This window comes from Ochotona curzoniae, unplaced genomic scaffold, assembly GCF_017591425.1.
Source record: "Ochotona curzoniae isolate NIBS_2020 unplaced genomic scaffold, NIBS_Ocur_1.0 scaffold_2453, whole genome shotgun sequence".
NCBI lineage: Eukaryota > Metazoa > Chordata > Mammalia > Lagomorpha > Ochotonidae > Ochotona > Ochotona curzoniae.
The window spans coordinates 809341-828011 of NW_024467094.1; the positions used below are offsets into that span (position 1 = coordinate 809341).

General features: G+C 62.1%; 1 protein-coding gene across 1 annotated transcript; it reads right to left on the reverse strand.

The window, feature by feature from the left end:
* Positions 1-1538: 1538 nt before the first annotated feature.
* Positions 1539-12709, reverse strand: LOC121169941 (multidrug and toxin extrusion protein 2-like). Its single transcript, XM_041000780.1, has 17 exons — positions 12587-12709; positions 12073-12174; positions 11686-11754; positions 11392-11540; positions 10700-10742; positions 9234-9278; positions 8853-8950; positions 8522-8619; positions 8144-8257; positions 7768-7835; positions 7223-7331; positions 6407-6482; positions 5930-5999; positions 3683-3815; positions 3490-3584; positions 2862-2946; positions 1539-1759 (listed from the first exon to the last, which is right to left on the reverse strand). Exons 1-17 carry the CDS (start codon positions 12707-12709, stop codon positions 1539-1541), a joined length of 1698 nt encoding a protein of 565 aa, XP_040856714.1.
* Between the last annotated feature and the right edge of the window lie 5962 nt (positions 12710-18671).

Genomic DNA, 18671 nt, shown 5'->3' on the forward strand with positions numbered 1-18671 from the left:
GCTGACCCTGCGTGTGGACCCTCGTCTGTGTGGAGATACCCCCAGGAGCATGAACTTCCTCCCAAATATAAATCTCCTTTTGTTGCCTTTATCTATGAAAGGTGGCCTGGGTCAGCTTTCCTGGTCAACCTGTTCTCATTTACAAAGTCTTGGCCTGGAAGATCTCCACCCTCCTGGGGTGTGTGTGTGTGTGTGTGTGTGTGCGTGTGTGTCTGTGCATGTGTGTATGTGTCTGTGTGTATGTGTGTGCGTGCGTGTGCATGTGTGTGCGTGTGTGTGTGTGTGTGTGGGCGCCAGCTGGAGCATGTAGGTTTCCTTCCCCAGGGCATCCTCCTCTTCTTCCTCCTCACCTCAAGCAGGTGCTTCTGTAAGCCTGGTGGACGAGCCCTTATTGCCCAAGCTCTCACATGGAGAGTGGTCCCCATGGCAACCCTCTGCAGAGCACCTTGCACAGGAAGGACCAACGCTCATGGACCCTTTGAGGCACCGGTGTGTGTTTCCCAGCCCTCCTGGACCGTGCTCCCTTCTGCCTCAACGCCGGAGGACCTCGGAACACACTTGGGGGGCAGGGCCGGCGTGGGGTCTAGCCTTTCCTCATCGCTTTGCCATGCGGTGCACCCAGCTGTTCTGGTTGCGTGGTGGAAGGTCACCAGGGTGTTGGTGTCACCACGACACGGTCTCCCCTGCCCTTCCATGGGAGGAAGCCGCTGAGAGCGACATGGAGCTGAACATTCATGTCGAGGGTCGAGTTTTCCTTGTGACCTTCACTGATGATCCATTTCCCTTCCGGCCGGGCATGCTTCCGGCTAGGGGAGCTGGAGCCGTGGGGCAGAGGCGGCTGGACGGTCCCACTGTCCACGCTGGGTAGCCCGGTGCGGGGGACATCTCCGAGTCCCAGGCCTCCAGAGCATCTAAACCAGTGTGGACTTCCTCCCCAGGCTGGGGACAGTAACCAGCGGCTTTGCTCTGCTGGTTTCTATGCTCGCACTCCTGAAGCAAGAAGTCTGCAAGCAGCAAGTGTGTGTCAGAGTCCAGGACAAGGGAAAACGCTGGTGGAATGCAGGAACTTGGGGCCAGGAACGGAGGGGTCGTCAGACCGGCCCTGGGCAGCTCTTGCTGCGCCTGCACACACAGGGGTTGCCTGGACAGGGCCCCCTTCTCAGGAGTCTCACAGAAAGTTCACAAATAGACGTGGGCCACAGGCCGTGGCTGAGAAATCAGTGCTTTTTAATGTCACGGTGGCTCTGGTTTTCATTTTGTAATTTCCCCCCTGGATCCATTTACGTCCTGGATAGACATGGCAGTCCCAGGAGTCTCATTCCTCTGGCTGGCACTGGAGGAGCGCCCCAGATCAGAGAAGAAATGGCCCGCTTGGCACAGCATGGTGGTCAGTCTGCCGGTTCAGAGCCCTCCGGAAGTCACCAGGAAGCCCAGGGACATGCCTGGTTTTGAGGCATAGGCGGTGCCGGGGTCCCCCTGCCCCAGGCTGTGTGCCTGTCTGCCCACTCCTGCGGGCAAGATGCAGCCTCGTGTGCCGGTTAGTAGCTGGGGGTGGTCAGCATCCTGACCAGAAGCCCCACCCCCAACAGGGCTGATGCCGCCCCAAGGGTGGCCCCACGCCGGATGACCACTTGTCTCAGGGACAGGGAGCCAGCAGGTGCAGTTGCCGTGTGGGCTGCCTGTGAGTTCGGGGAGAACGCGGGACACTCGGGCCGGGAGTACTTCGTTAAGGTGATGCCGGGGTTGCTGCCCGTGGCCACTGCAGGAGCAAACGGGATGAAGCTCAGCCCACCGTGTGCACGGAGGGCAGGGGTGACGCCTGGGAACCCAGGCGACCTGTCTGGCTGCAGGTGTCTCACTGCGTGCCTGGTTGTTAGCACTCAGGCCTTGGAAGAGCAGATGGAGGAAACACCTGCCTCCTTTACCTTCCGAGTCACAGAGGGAATGTACGGGAAAGTGGCTTCAACTGGGTGTTGGCTGTACAGCCAGCGCTCCCTGCTAAGGTGCCACAAGGAGCGGTCACGTTGGAGCGTGGCCTTGCAGCGTGCCCACCATGTGGGACTTCAGAAGCACCTGTTGGACAGTTATTTGGTCCCGTCTTACCGTCCCACCCCGTGGGGCAGGAGAGCCCCCAGAGTGTCAAGAGCTGGCTTCACTGTGCTGGTCAGGGACAGCCCCAGAAGGAGGGGAGGCCACGGGCACAGTGCTCCCTAATGGGCCGTGGGCTGCTACACACACGCCTGGCACTCACACCGGCCCTGGGAGGCTGGCAGGGAACCCCCGGGACCACCACTTTGTCCTGTAGACATGGAGATCCAGAGAACATGTGCCACTGCAGTTGGTGAGTCGGGCAGTCCAACCTCCCTGGGCCCGCAGCTGGAGGCCAGGATGGCCCCTGGACCTGGGGTGGCGTTTGGGAGGCCAAGCTGGAGTCAAAGGGAACACTGCTCACGCCCCCCCCCCTCTTCCTTTAGGGGATGTGGGGCGGAGGGGGCAGGAAAGTCCCTGGTCTGAGAACGTGGCCGCAGCTGGCTGCGTCTCATGCTCTTGGTGCCAGCCGACCCTCGCATGCCTGCCAAGCAGGGTGGATGTGACTGGCTCCCTGTGCTTGGCTGTTGTACTCACGGGTACCGGCAGACAGCCTGGAGCAGGTGTGTGTGTGTGTGTGTGTATTGTACTTCTGCATGTCTGTATTTCTCTGTGTGTGTATATGTGTCTGTGTGTGTATTATGTTTATATCTGTGTGCGGCGCTGTTGTGTGTATCTGAGTGTGGGTGTGCACTTTTGTGTGTGCATCTGAGTGTGTCTGTACCTCTCCCTGTGTGCATGTGTGAGTGTGGAAGCAGCCGTGACCCCATTACCTGAAGAGACAGCTGCCCTGTCGGGCCCTGGGCCGGGGGCTGCGCCCTCCGCTCCCTGCTGCTGCAGCCCCGCGTGCTTCTGCGCCTGGAGGAGAGAGAGGAGGCGTGCCTGGGCCAGCCCGCACCCTCCCGCTCTGCCCCGCTCCCGGTGCCCTCCCTGGGAGCTGCGGGGCCTGAGGCAGCAGCTGCACGTGCTTGTAGTCACACAGCAGTGTGCCAAGTGGCCAGATGACGTCATCACGGAGCAAGGGGCGTCCTGCCTGGAGCGGCCCAGGCTGCCCGGGCCTGTGGGCACGGTGAGGCCACAGTCCTGCCCAGGCCGGGGCCCACTCTTGGGGGCTCGTGTGCGCTCAGCTGAGCTTGAGCGCTTTGCTTGGCTCCCGGCATGGCATTGTGGGGTGGGGGCATGGCGTGTGTGGGGTGGGGGCTGTCTCTGGAACATGTTTGGTTTCAGGGTTTCTGCTCGTAGCTGTTGGATGTGCTGCTTGCCTGGGCAGCTACCAAGACAGGAGCGGCCAGTGAGCCTGGGGGGGGGGGTTTCCCTCCATGGCCCCTCCCACACATCCCCCAGTCCTGACCCTGCTCTGGGTGTTTCTGCCCATGTGGCTGGGGCCGCCCATCCACTCACCTCCTCCGCCGCCAGCTTCCAGTCCAGCCGGACAGTGTAGACAACAAAGGCGGCGGCTGCCAGGCAGGCACAGGTCAGCATGCCCAGCCAGAGGCCTGCGGGAGGCAAGGGACGATGGGAAGGGCCGGGGGATGGTTGGGGGATGGTCAGGGCCTGCCCGATCCTCCCTCCTCCCCCACCCCAGGCCTCGTACCCATGATCCTCATGCCCTGGATGAAGGCCAGCACGATGCCCAGGGGGAGGCCGACGATGTAGTACATGACGGCGTTCACGATGGCCCCGAAGGCCTGCCTCCCCGTGCCCCGCAGGATCCCGCCGGCCACGCACTGCGGGCAGGGAGGGGGACGAGGCCCTGAGTGGTGCACAGCCCTGCCTCACCCCACCGCCAGACCAGCAGGGCCATCCCGCCTCCCAGTCCCCCCTTCTTTCCCAGAAGAAGCTGCAGGGGTGGTTGGGGTCTCAGTCACTTGCCCTGAGACCCCTGCACACACGTGGCTGTACTTGGAGCCCAGTCCTGCACCTGGAGGCTCCCTCGGCTCCCAGCACTGCCCGGCTCCAGGGTGAGATCTCTGGGAAGCCAGGCTGACTGTGCGCTGGAGACGGGCGGCTGGAACACACTCAGCACCCTCCAACAAGCTCAGATGTGCCAGTTTCCTGTTCTTGAGGTTGGAAGTTGGCAGTGGGTCCTGCCATCCCAACACCAAGGCCTGGCTCCTCTGGACACTCTGGGGGTGTGTCTCTGCTTTTTGGGGCTCCTAGAAGCTGCATCTCTCCAGCCACGGGTCCAACCTGAGGCCCCCGACTCTGGCCCTCTGGCTCCCTGTCGGAAGGATGCTCCTCCCCGACCTTGGGGTCCTCAGTTCAGCCACCTCTGCGGGCTCCCGTGTGCACAGCTCCGAGGACAGAGATGCGGACATCTCGGGCCCACTATCCTGCCGACCACCTGCGGCCAGCTACCGTGTGGTCCGTGGAGAAGATGTCTGTATTTCATCTGAAAGGCAGCCTGACAGCGTAAGGGGTGGACAGATGACAGAGCTCTTCCATTGATGGGTTCACTCCCCTAGTGTCTGCAGCAGCTAGGACTGGTTCAGCCCACGACACCACGGCACTGGCCCCACACGCAGAGCCCTCACAACTCTGTGATACGAAGGGGTTGGGCAAGTCTGTCTCCAAAAGTTGGAGTTCTGACGGCCAGTCGTCTACGTTTGTTTGGAAATCAGGCCTTTTGGGATGGACCAGGCGAGAGGCCTGGGGGTTGGCCCTGGTCTGGCCTGGCTGGGGTCCTGCTACAGAGGGGAGCTGGACACACAGGCAGACACCACTCGGGGGCGGAGGAGGCCAGGGACAGGATAGACATGCCCAGGCCAGTGGACACTGTGGCTTCCAGAAGGTGGGCAGTGGGCCCAGGACACAGCCATCCCTGATGTGTGCCAGGGTCACTGGGGGCCTGATGACGCCTAGGGCACGAGGCCTGAGCTCCAGGGGCTGACAGTGACCCTGACTTATGCCACCCAGGTTTGGGTCCTTCGCCATGGCAGCCCCAGCTGTCTGAGAAGACATTCCTGGGCCAAAGACCTGAAGGGACATTTCACCGAGGAGGAGGTCTAAGTGGCTGGTATCACTGTGTACAGTGAAGCCATGCTGGTCACCACGACAAGGAGAGATGACCCAGCAAGTTGGCTTGGGGACATCGGCCACCAGGGCCCAGGAACACGGTGACAGGTGAGAGAACCTGGATGTGGAAGCCTACAGCTTGTCGGATCACGATGACGTGAAACACGCAGAAGAATCCCAGACTCTGCAGCCTGGATTGGCCGGTGATCAACTGATTAAAGGAATTGCATCGTGCCCTTACAGACACACGGACGTGAGGGAGCATGGATTCTAAATCAAGGTGCAACATGACAACGTGAGGATAAAGTCAACAGAAAATACACGCTGAGCCTAAAGCAGAGGAGCTGAGGACCGCGGGCGGGATGCCCACGCACGCCATCAGGCCCCGCCCCACAGCAGAGCCCCGGCCAGGAGAGGCAGGCCCTGCTCCTACTTTGTCCCTCACTTTGTAGAAGGCAGCAGCGATGGCTCACCCATCGGAGCCCCTGCCACGCACGTGGGAGAGCCAGACGGGGTCCGGGCCCCGGCTTCCAACGGACCCACGGCCCAGCTGTTCTAGCTTGGGGGTGTGAGCCGGCAGGGGGGTCCCTGTGCTGGAGGAACGGGGTGATGCTGGAGATTTTGCTGCACGTTTCTGCCCTCCCATTGTCTGTTCACCTGCCTTGACCGCCTTGAGGAGTGCACAACTCGCCCAGCCAGCACCCCGAGTGCTCCCTGTGTGGTCAGCCCGTGTTGCCCCATGGCGCTTGAGGGAGGCTGCGGCAGGGATCATGTCCTGGGGGGCAGAGGGGGTGAAGGGTCGGGCTTCCAATCGGGGGGCACTCACACAGATGGCCTCAATGATGTGGAAGATGACGTAGATCGGCAAGACCTGGTTCACCAGGGCGATGACCTCTCTGCAGGGGAGACGGGCAGGTCGGCCAGCTGCGCAGGAGACAGCTGTGTCCTTGGAGACCCTCCTCCGGCCCCTTCCCACACTCCCACCCACCGTCCTTGGACGAGGGGGAGTCACCCCACACGGGTGCAACCGGCACTCTGAGCCACCTGCACCTGTGAGTCCCCGACGGTTTGTGTGCCCTGGGCTTCAGTTGGCATCTTGTCACGGGCAAGCCGGGCGAAGGCCACAGCCCGAGTGCTGAGCGGACAAGCCGAAGTTTGGCTTCCTCCCGGAGAGGCCAAAGTTGGGGCAGTTCCCCGGAGCCAGGTGTGTGCTAAGTGCCTGCACCCTGAAACTTCCCCTCCTCCAACACCCAGAACCACTCTGACATTTCCCGGAAGTCAAGAAAGGAAACTGATTACCTACTCATCATTGGTAAAAATGTACCCCAGCTCATCTTTCAGGATGCCCAACAGGGTGCCCACCACCAGGGCTATGCCAACTGGAAAAGACAAAGGGAACAGCATGGACGGGCCAGCCCGAAGCCATGACCCAGCTTGGGTCAGTACAGTGCTATTCCTGCACCATCCGGCCGCTGCCTGACACCCCAGCCTGCTGTGCCGAGGAGCCCAGAGCTCCTGCCTTGCAGTCCTTCACCTGGAGCGATGCCCCTGTGCCAGCCCAGAGGGGCCACCTCAGTTCTCCAAGTGGGTGTCCTGGGCCAGCACCTGAAACTGCTTAGGAATGCACACTCCCAGGCCCCCCTCCACCCCATCTCCTGCCTGCTGCCGCGGTTCACCAGCAGCCTGTGGGTGTGGGGATCCTCCCCAGCCCTCCCTCCTATGTGTGTGGGGTGGGGTCTTAGCCTGCCCCAGGACCGCTGCTGCTCTCCACAGCAGGGCCCTCCTGCACCTGCTGGCCTCAGGGAGCCAGGCCGCGACTGGGGGGATGCAGCAGAGGTGTGGAGAGAGGATGCCCAGCCCCACGCTGGGAAAGGCCCTGGAGGAGTCACACTTTTAGCTGTGTTAGGCTGAGTCCGGCATCAGGGGAGGGAGGGGTGAGCTGGGAGAGGTGTACAGCTGAGATGTTCTAACTCGGGGAGAGGCTGCTGTTCACAAAGAGAAGCAGCCCAGCCTGCCCAGGGGCCAGCCTGCCTCCCTCATCAGGCCCAGGGCCCTCCCTAGGAGTGCACCTCCCAGGCCCGCAGCTCCAGCGTGCATGGCCAGAAGAGCACCCACGCACCTGTGCAGAGCACGCCGCAGAGGGCGGAGCGCCGGGCCTGCATGGTGTCCGCGGCTCCCAGTGCCGTCCCCACGCGGACACAGACGGCCATGCTCAGCCCCATGGGGATCTGGGATGGGGATGGGGGAGAAGGCGCTGTTAGTCCCAGTGGGCGCTGGAGGAGGGGCTGGGACCCTAAGCCAGGGTGAGGCCAGGCTGGAAGGGCAGGAGCTCTCCAGCCTGGGCCAGGCAGGAGGAGAGCTGGAAGACGGGGTGGTCCCCGGGGGCAGTGGAGGGCCTCCTGGTGGCTGTGATGGCTGGCACAGGCTGGGGCTGTCCCACGGGCCAACTGATGCCCGTCATGTGCCCGTCAGTGGCAACATGACCGGCGGGCGCACAGTGGAATCAGCCGAGGCAGCACAGGGCTTTTGAAGAGAGGAATGTGGTATTTTTGAGCATGTAGATTAATGTTAAAAAAAGAAAACCCTAGCGAAAGTGTCACCCTCAGGGGACGTGGGCCTGTGGGCCCCAGGTGGAGTGGGAAACTGCCCCCCCTGGAATCTCACCATGTAGGTCACCGTGGCCACCTCGTAGATGACAGCCTGGGCAGAGAGGTCCACTACACCGAGTAGGCCTGGGGCGGGGGTGGGGAAGGGCCAGCATGAGGCAGGGCCCATAGGTGGGTGCCACCTTGCCCCACCCACGGATTGCTCCATGCTGGGCCCATCCCTCCAGCAGGGCCCACTCCATGCTGGCCATGGCTGAGATCAGCACCAAAGGCCCAGAGGCCAGACCCCTGGGCAAGGCCCTGCCTGGGGACGTCCAGCAGCCTGGCAGGTGCGCAGGGGAGTGGACGTGAACCCCTCCCCCTGGGGCGTGGCTTTCTGAGTAGGACACAAGGCCCCACATGCTGCTCTGCCATGCGTGGCCCTCCGCACGTACCCATGAGGAAGCTGCCGATCTCATAGGCCCACCATTCCACGCACATCATGAGCAAGCTGGGCACCCCCAGCGAGAGGAAGGGGCCCCAGTCCTGCAGGCACTGACTGGACCAGCCTAGAACACAGCAACCGCACCCCCAGGGTGTTGGCAGGTGCTGGGGCAGGTCCAGGCAGAAGCAGCAAAGGATCGCCAGGGCACACCTGCTAGCTCCTGCTCCCCTAGACGCCCGGGACAACTGCCACCTCCCGCCCCAGGCCGCCTGCACTGCCCCACCCCCAAGAGGCATCAGAGGCGCCTGGCAGGAAGCGTGGCAGGACACAGCACAGCTGGAGGAGCCAGCAGGGACAAGGAGGCCCGAGGTCGGGCTGCGCTCCGCACCTCCCCATGTCTCCAGGTGCAGCTTCTTCAACAGGATGTGGAAGAGGAGGAAGGTGGCCTGCACGAACTGCGACACGGTGTTGGCATAGGCGGCGCCCCTGGCAGAGGAGGCAGGCGGGGCTGGGCTCCCGCATCCTGCATCCCGGAATCCGCAGCCCCACCCCTGCAGCTGCACCTGGGCAGGTGTCCTGGGAGCCTCTGCCCAGGCCCTCCCTCCCTCTCTCCACCCCTCCCTCCACTCCTGCATCTCACCCTCTCAGGGCGGGCAGGGCTGGGACTCCATCCTGCCCCCACACCCTGTGCCTGCCCCTGGCCCCCTGCCCCCGCTCACCTGACCCCCAGACCCAGCACGGAAACCAGCACATAGTTGGTGACGCCATTGACGCAGTTGCCCACCACACCGCTGAGGACTTGGGGCCACACGATTCCCTGAAACAGGCCATGCTTGGTCCCCTGGGGGCGTGAGTGGGACTGGCCCAAGGGCTGCGACTCTCCCAGGCCTCTCCCTGGCGGTTGGAGGAGGAGGCTGCGAGGGGCAGCTTGACCAACCACAAGCCCAGGGTTGTAGGGGCAGGTTGGAAGTGACCCTTTACAGAGCTGGGTCACAGACAGCGGGGTGGGGAAAGGGGTAAAGCCCCTGGCACTTCAACCCTTCCCGACACCCTGGGGAGGATAGGACAGGGGCTGCCCCCCTACAGCGGGGGTTCTGTACCTGGTTTTGCAAATACTTCGCCAGCAGATTGTAAAGAAAAATCACCTGTAAGCAAGCAAAATGAAACGGAGTCAATGACCTCCCCCACCTCTACCCCCTCCCCCTTCCACGGATTCCTTCCCAGGAGGTAGAGCCCTCCCCCACCCCTACCCCCTCCCCCTACCACGGATTCCTTCCCAGGAGGTAGAGCCCTCCCCCACCTCTACCCCCTCCCCCTACCACGGATTCCTTCCCAGGAGGTAGAGCCCTCCCCCACCCCTACCCCCTCCCCCTTCCACGGATTCCTTCCCAGGAGGTAGAGCCCTCCCCCACCCCTACCCCCATCCCCTACCACGGATTCCTTCCCAGGAGGTAGAGCCCTCCCCCACCTCTACCCCCTCCCCCTACCACGGATTCCTTCCCAGGAGGTAGAGCCCCCGAGTTCCTGCAGGCCCAGGAGCCCGGCAAGGGGGCCCTGAGGCCACCTGAGTGTGTGCTGGCTCTGCCCGGGTGGGCCCCTGCTCAGTCACAGGGGCGCTTGAGCAGGTGCAAAGGCCCTGGGAGAGGCTCTCACCTGCCGGTGTGTGGGTGCAAGGGGGCAGGGCGCTCACAGGCCCCTCTGGCCACCATCCCAGGGGCCCTCGGTCAGCACAGGAGCTGGACCCAGGCCTGTTCCCACAGCCTGCCCACCCTGCCCTTCCTCTTCTTTGCAGTACAGGACCGGGGGCTGGGAGAGGGGAGGGAGAGAATGAATGGAGCCAGAGCAGGACTGTGCGTGACCCTGCCTCTGCCTCTTGGGAGCTGTCCTCACTGAGCTGGGACCGTGTGTGTGTGTGTGTGTGTGTGTGTGTGTGTTTACTCACTACCAAACACAGCTGTCCCTGCGACTCGCCCGAGGATTGGTTCCAGGACCCTCCTTGACACCCAAATCTGTCACTGCTTGGGCCCCTAACCAAAACGGTGCAGTGTTTACCTGGAGCCTGCTCGCACCCCCACACGCATAACATTAAAGGGGAGAAGCAGGTGATAAAGCAGGTGCACACGTTTATAAACACAAGCCTACGTCATGAAAAGTTCAATGAAAATGTATATGATGAAAAATTATGCACATAACTCAAGGGTTTTTTTGTCCCCACATTTTGCTGGCGCCTCCTTCCCCCCTCACACCTTGCAGAGCCCTCCCACGCACGGACACACGCGCCCACGAGCGGACACACTCCTGGGAAGCAGTCGCATCCCACGCTCTCCCCACGTGGGGAGCGGCTAAGCGATGCTGAAACTTTCTGTCCTGCGCTTTCCGAATATTCAGTAATATCCATCTTCCACAGTCACAGTTTGCACAGCGACTGGATGCACGTCTCCCCTTCGCTCCCTCACGCCCTCTCGCGTGCCCGCCTCAGCAGATGGGGGTGGCTGGGAGGGCGCACCGCAAAAAGTCGGACTTGGGGTGCGGCGGGGCGGGGTGGGGCCGCGGGCGCAGCACCTACCGGGAGTCCCGGGATGAAGATCAGCACGTACTCCTGGGTTAACCTGCAGGAGGAGAGGACGGGGCTGAGCCGGGAAGGCGGCGCCCGGGGACCACCTTCCCTTGAATCCCGAGCCCCACGTGGCTTGCAAAAGAAAAACCCCAAACGTTATAGATCACTAAGGAACGGCCACAGCAAGCGCACGCCACGTCAAGCGAACAAGGCGGCGCCGTGAGAGGCCAGCTCAGCCCAAGGACTTCGCGTCCCGCCGCGGAAACTGGGGCAGTCTTCTTTCTCCTTTGCTTCTGTGTGGAGCCATGCAGGCCCTGGCTCGGATCATTGGGCTCCTGCACCACGCGAGACCTGGACTGAGTCCCGGGCTCCTGGCTTCCGTCCTGGCCATTGCAGACATTTGGGGAAGTGAAGGAGGTGATGAGAACTCGACGCTGTCTGTCTGTCCTCTCAAGGAACACATTTTTAGGCCTTGCAAACTGAAGCACCTGTGAGGCGTGTCTGCCCCCTGCTGGTCACATGCGGAGTAGCGGGCTCTGAGAGTGAACCTCCCGAGGAAACTCTAAGAACCATGAAGAGGTGTTGGGGGCTGGGGACCACTAGTGGTGCAGAGAGACCCAGAGCCCGGGGACGGGGGACAGTTTCCCAGAACCTCCCCGAGTCCTCGGCTGGCCGGCCGGCGGGAGCCACGCGGCAGGTACCTGGACACAGCCGGGTCCTGCCTGAAGAGCAGCAGGAGGGGCTGCGTGTTGAGGAAGAGGGCCCAGCAGGGCAGGCAGCAGAGCAGCAGGATGAGGGTGGCCCGCTGCAGGACGACGCCCACGTGCTTCTTGTTGGGGCTGCCGAAGCTCTGCAAAACGCAGCCTCCTGCCGTCCCCACGCTGGGTGACACGGCACCGCCTCCAGGCAGCCCCCTTTCCCCTCATCCGGGCAGGGAGAGTTCAGGACCCAGACCCTGCCAAAGGCCACTTCCCTGCTGGCACCCAGCCACCTACCTGGGACATCAAGGTGTCACAGGCCGAGGACAAGCCGAATCCTACGGAGACTCCACAGACGTTGACAAACTGGAGCCACACACATGGGATGGGAAAGTACCAGGGCTTGTGTTGTGAGGGGGACCCTGAGTGGGGACCCTGAGGAGGGCTGGGGCTCTGGGGAGGCTGCCTAGCAGGGAGATGGTGGCCTGAGACCCTGTCCCTCGGCCTGGCTCTGTCCCCATGGCCGTGAGCGCTGTGCCTGGCCGCCCCCACCCCCACCCGTCTGCAGCGTTAGGTTCCAGGCATCTGACCCCACATCTGTGTCATCCTGGCCCCTCACTGGCCAGCCAGCAGCCTGGGAACCTGGCAGGGAGTCCCCAGGAATGGCGCCAGCACGGTACTCACTGCCACACCCAGGGTCACAGATGCCAGCTCCACTTTGCCCAGGTGCCCGCAGAACACGGTGCCCACGATGTAGGTCATGAAGTTAAGCACCTGGAACAAGAACTGGAAGATGGCGGCCAAGGTCAGGCCAGGGCCAAGGTCCCCTGCCGCTGCCTGCTGCACCGCAGCGTGCAGGCCTGGTCACTCTAGCTTCCCAGCCTTGCTGGACTCTGAGCCCAGCCCCCATGGGCCTTCGTCCCACAGGCTCACCCAAGCCACTGGGCAGACACCCCCTGCCCAGGCCTGGGAGCCTGACTTGGGCATCAGCGGGCCCCGCTCCCCTGCCGCCTCAGTCCAGCCTAAGGCTTCCAAAGGGGACACACAGCTGTCCCCTTTGGGTCTGAGGCTGCCCATGGCGATGCGTGGTCAGGCCCCACAACCCCCCAGAGAAGTAGCATTTTTGGGGGAGGCTGTTGCGTGCAGCCCCAGCCTCTCCCCACCCCATGCTGCCCGGGCCCCACCTCACTCCTCCTACCAGGGGTCCGGAAAGAACAAAGAGTGTCCGCGCCTCGTCCCAAAAGCCCCTGGGGAGCAGCCTGCGTAGGCCATGCCAGCGTTGCCCTTGGTCTGGGCAGAGCACATCCTGCCGGCTGTCCATTCCCAGCCGAGCCCCTGCCGCCTTGCCCACCCCGGTGCTCTCCCGCTGGCTCTGTGAGGCCAGCTGCCTGCTGTTTGGTGAACCTGTGTGCCCTGCAGCTGGTTAATGAGTAAGGGCCAGAGGAGGGCGGCTGTGCAACCTGCAGGAGGTCCCTTCTTCCCAGGCCAGCTGGACAGCCCCCACCTGCCTGGGGATGCTTGGTGCCCGACTGTCTCCTGGCGTGGCAGGGTAGCGGGCAGATGGCCTGTGTGTCCTGCTCATCACGACTCCCATTTCTCAGAGCCGCGGGCAGCTTGTGGGAGGTCCAGGGCCCATTGTGCCCTGGGAGACTGCGTCAGGGCGACCCCTCAGGCTCCTCTCCCTCTGGGTAACCTGTGCTCCGGGTGTTTGCCCATGATCCCACAGACGGCTGGGGCCGCGGGGACCACAGGAGGCAAAGAGCCACCAGGCCACCTGGCCCCGTCCTGCCCAGGGCTGCGGGGTGTGTGTTCAGCCCAGGAAGGGGAGGAGGGTGAGGAGGAGGGAGCAGCAGGGGCTGTGCAGAGGAGGGGTGAGCTCCTGGTGCCTACATGCCCCCTGGCACCCACGGATGCAGCAACTCCCAGAGCCCCAAGGAGGATGGGACAGACCCCAAAGCAGAGGTGTGACCACAAGCCCTGAGCCCCCGCTCTGCCACGCCCCCAGCACATCACCCACCCCACCCACTCACACACAGCCCCTACCTTCCAGCCGAATTCCCAACGCACCTAGTTCTTCTGGAGAGAGAGATGTGCTGGTTCACTCTGCAGTCTGCCAGGGTTGGGCTGAGCCAGGCTGAAGCCAGGAGCCTAGAACTTCCAGCGCTTGGGCCATCTTTGCTGCCTTCCCAGGCATATCAGCTCGGAGCTGGATTGGAAGTGGAGCAGCTGGAGTCAAAACGGCGTCCCATGGGACAGAAGTCATCCAGGGTCACTTGTGGTGAGGGCCTCTCACTACCGTGCCCCCCCACCCTGGGGTGGCAGCAATTCCTGGCAGATGACCTACTGCCTACCTCCAGCTGGGGACCACCTTGGGGGGAGGTTCATCAGGGTGTGGGTGCTCATCTTTCTGAGGTCTAGAGAGGGAGGTGGGGGAGAAAGAGCAAGGAGGAGAAACAGGGGGAGATGGTCATTTGCTCACTCACTCCCTAAACGCGTGCAACAGCCAGGGCCAGACGAGGCTGGAGCTGGGAGCCGGGACACCAAGCTGGAACTCAGTCTGCATCTCTCGTGTGGACAGTGGGGGCCCAGCCTCACTAAGAACTCGCTCTTCCGGGATGCAGCCCCTGGACACTGACACGGAACCCGCACGGATTGGCAGACAGTCCCCATCACTCCTGCCCCCCACGGGCGTTCCTGCTTCCCTCGCAGGGCCCAGTGCTGGAGCTGGCCCTGTGGAACAGTCAGTGACCGGGAGATGCCCACATGGGTGCAGGTGGAAGCCGTGTGTCCATCAGGACATGGGAAGCCCTGCGTGGGTACCCCCTCTGCCATGGTCTAAGTGGGTACCCCCTATGCCATGGCGTGCATGCATACCCCTCTGTTGGGCCTTGCATGGGTACTTCCTCTGCCATGCGCTATCACCTCCTTTCTGTCCCCACCCTGCGGCTCTCCCACGCTGTCCCCCAACCTTGGCTCTGGGTGACTGTCACCTGAGTCATGATGGCTCAGCTACTGTAGCTGTGAGAAAGACAGCGTGTGCTGAGGTTGGGGCTGGGCCTGGGGTGGCACCCTTGGTAACTAATTGCCCAGGGTCCTGCCTGGTGCCATTTGAACCTGTGGCCTGGATTAACCTCCCCTCACTCAGTTCCACTCCACGGGGGCTCCCAGGGACTGCCATGTGCCCTTTGGTCACCCTGAAATGTGCACGCATGAGCGGTCTCTCTCTTCCTCTCTCTGTCCCTCTGTCTTACACACACACACACACACACACACACACACACACACACACACACACTCCTCCTCCCCAGGCAGGGGCCAATGTCCCTTGCTGTGAGCCCCTCCTCATTGGTGCAAAACGCCCTGTTTGCTCCCTGGGCTGGAGGGGCCTCTGCACTGCAGGCTGCCCAGCCCCACCTGGACCTCCAGGGCAAAGAGACAGTTCCGGAGGGGACCCAGCCACCCGCCTGCAGCCCGGCCCCAGGCCTCCTCTTGCCCAGTGACTAACACAGGGCCTCCCTCCCTCCTCCACTGCCCCCTCTGAGCTCTGGAGCCGCTTGCACCACCTCCTCCACCCCAACACTGTGGCTCTCCCCTCCCCCTGCTCTGCTCTCTGTCTACCCCCAAGCAAGGCCTTCACAGGCAGCTGCCAGAAGTTTCCAGGGCTCAGGCCCAACCTGACACTGGACATACCCAGGCCTGCAGCTGAGGAGAGGGGCAGCCAGCTGGCCATACCCCCAGGAGTCCCAGCAGATTCCCCTGTGTTTAGCTGCGACAAGCACCAGCTGTCCCGAGGGCCCGGAAGATGGCAGGGCATTTCCACCGGGGGCGAAGCTTGCAAGGAATAAGCTTGGATCCTGCACAGCCACAAAGGAGCCATCGAGTGGTGAGAGGACGTGAGGAAGCTGGAATGAATTACACTAGGAGGAGGAAGCCGGTCAGAAAAGAGCACGGCTGGATGATTCCAATCACAGAACATTCTGGAAGAGGCAGAGCTCTGAGGACGAGAGCTGAGAGGTCGCCAGGGCACGGGGCGGGGGGGCCGGGGGAGATGACAGCTCTGGAGGGCACAGCAAGAGGCTCACAGGTCCCCAGGTGTCGTCCAGGCCCGAAGGACACCCAGCATGTCAGCACTGATTGATCCGTTACCATTGATTAACACAAGTGTGATTTCCACCTGCCAGATTTGTCAGAGGGCAAATCGGTGCCCACACTGCATATTGTTCTCTGTAAGCCTAAAGCTGCTCCCAGAACAACCTCATAAAAATGGACACACACTGAGGTTTCTTTACAGAGAATTAGAGAGAGAGAGAAGGATTTTCCATCCACTGATTCACTCCCCAGGTGGCTGCCTCATCCAGAGCTGAGCTGATCCTATTTGAAGCCAGGAGCTTCTTCTGGTCTTCCACGTGTGTGCAGGGTCCCAAGGACTGAGCCATCCTGCTTTCCCAGGCCACAAACAGGGATCTGGGTCAGAAATGGAGCAGCTGGGACTCGAACTGGTGTCCACATGGGCTGCCAGTGCTGCAGGTGGATTAGCTTGATACGTCACCATGCTGCCCCCCCATATGTTTTTAGCAAAGTTAGGGAGCTTTTTTTTTTCTTTTAAAGATTTATTTCTCTATGTGAAAGTCAGAGCTACACAGAGAGAAGCACGGAGAGAGAGGCTTCCCGTGGGCTCCCACGTGGTGCAGGGCCCCAGCACTTGGGCCACCTTCTGCTGTGTGCCCAGGTGCGTCAGCAGGGAGCTGGAGTGGACGTGGAGCAGCAAGGACACCTGCCAGCACCTGCATGGAACGCTGGTGTCCAGGGGGCGGTCCTGACGCTATGCCTTTCTCTTCTTTCCTGAGATCCTGGGTACCTGACTCAGAATGTTCTAGAGAGCCTAGATGAGGTGCATATGTAAGCAGTCCAGACGTTGCTTTCCTGACAATGAGCCTTGCCCAAGACCTCGGGTTCCTTTGCTGAAAGTGGAAACTAATGTGGGGAATACCCATGAAATCTAACACCTCTTTCTGCAGAAGGGGCGGAGGAAGCGAAGGGAGGAGGGCCAGAAGAAAAGGTGTGGGCTGGCTCGGGGCGTGCCCTGCCCACTGATGCTCCACAGGGCTGCTGGCTCTGCCCTGGACGCCAAGGTGCAGGGAGGGACGGAGTCTCCCTCGTGGTCCCCCTGGGCCAGCAGCATCGGACGCGCCACCTCTCACCCCACCCGGCTGGATATGAATGGGAACTGAGGTGTGGAGAGAGGAAGCGTCGCCACGCAGGTGCGACGTGCAGAGCCAGGCTGCGAGGGGGGTCACTGCTGAGTTACTGCCGCTCCACCGGGCCGCGTCTTCATCCGCCGCGTGCTGCTCCAACGGGAAACCCAGACTCCTGCCTGATCACGAATCGCTCGTGTATGTCGTTTCCTCGCAGCTCTGGAGGCTGTGAAGTTCAAGTTGCTGCTGGCACTTGATGAGGGCTGTGTTGCTGTGTCAGCCCATTTTTGTTAGACAGTCAAAGGATGGAGGAGGGCTGGTGTGGCGTGTGCCTGTGCTGCGCATCCCACGTGGGCGCCAGATGGAGTGCCGGCTGCTCCTACCTCTGATCCAGCTCCCCACTAAAGCACCTGGGAAAACGGTGGAGGACGGCCCAACTCCTTGGGACCCTGCACCTGTGTGGGAGACCCAGAAGAGGCTCCTGGCTCCTGGCTTTGGACTGGCGCAGCATTGGCTGTTGGGAGTGAACCAGCAGATGGAAGCTGGCTTGCTCTTTCTGTCCCTCTGCTTTTCACACATACAGCTTTTTAAAAAAGTTGTATCTCAGTGTTACAGTGACAATTCAACTCTAGCATGACAAGTGGAGGGACCAACATTCAATCCGCAGCAGGTGGCAAATGACTTGTGTCCAGGTTTGAGGCTCTGCCCCAGCGGACACGTTGCCCTGCGTTGCTTAGCATGAACCTCAGGTGATGCAGCTGAGAACAGTGCTGCGATCAGCTCGTCATGCCTGCCATGGGCACAGGCTGGGGGGGTCACAGTAGGTGTGCCACCTCCCCCTGGGCACGGGCTGAGAGTGAGGTAGAACCCATTTGCCCCTCCGTCTGGCAGCTCTGGGCCCGAGAAAGGACTCAGCATAGAATGCACGGAAGTCTCAGTGGTTCCCGGCCAGGGTGTGTGGCTGGGCCCGAGTCTTCCCTGGTCCCAGTGCTTGGCTGTCCCCGGCAGGGAAGGTGTGGGTCGGATTTCTCCCGGGATCTGCCCTTGCACACTGTGTCAGGCAGACAGGCTTTGCAAGGGAAGCAGGAGTCCACCCACCTGCGCTCACTTGCCAGAAAGTCCGGGGGGGCCTTGTGAGACCACGTCTGCTCTCCCAGCTGGGAAGGGGAGCCCTGGCTGCGGGGGAGGTGTGAGCGCTTCTCCCTGTCCAGCCAGCCATGTGGGTGGAAGCAGGGGAGGGGTTTCTCCCCACGGCTCCTGTCCTGCCCCCAGCTTTGAGAGCGGCTGTGGGCTGTCTGCCGTGAGGGCCAGGGAAACCGAGGCCGAGGGCCGAGTGTCACGGCAGGTGCAGAGAGGAGCTGTGCATCCAAGAGGACGTGCCTCCCCCCCAGGCATCGCAGACTCCAGGGCCATAGAGAGCAGATGTGTGCCCACCTAGCAGCTGCCTGTGGCAGCCTGTTCCTGGACCTGGCATGGGGCCTGGCAGTGAACCATCATTGCACGTGGTTGCTTCGCCCGGCCAGACGATTTCCGTTGTCTTTAGGAACTAAACAGCTTAGGTCGAGCCAGCTGGTGCTTTCAAAATTTCCTGTAACCAGAGGGGAAGATGCAGCTCACAGAACGCCCTTGTCTGGGCAGTCAGTCCCAGGCACGGCCGAGCAGCCGGCAGGGGCCCAGGGAGACCCTGGCTGGGGAGGCTGGGGCCCAGGGAGGCTCTGGCCAGGGAGGCCTGTTGCTGGGCTGCCCCCAGGATCTGCCTTCCTTCCCTCTTTGTTCCTTCCCTTCCTTCTTCCTTCTGTGATTGATCTGACAGGCAGAGTTACAGAGATAGAAGGAGAGGAGGGGGGACAAGGGAGTCTTCCGTCCACTGGCTCACTCCCCGAAGCAGCACCCACAGTTAACGCCGAGCCAGGCTCAAGCCAGGAGCTTCTTCTGAGTCTCCCACGTGGGTGCAGGGGCCCAGGCACTTGGGCCATCAGAATTCTGCTGCTTTCCCAGACACACTAGCTCCTCCTTCAGCATTCTCTTCTTGGTGCCCACTTTCCCACAGATGTAGCTCCGTTCTCCACTCCCAGCAGCCTCCCAGCA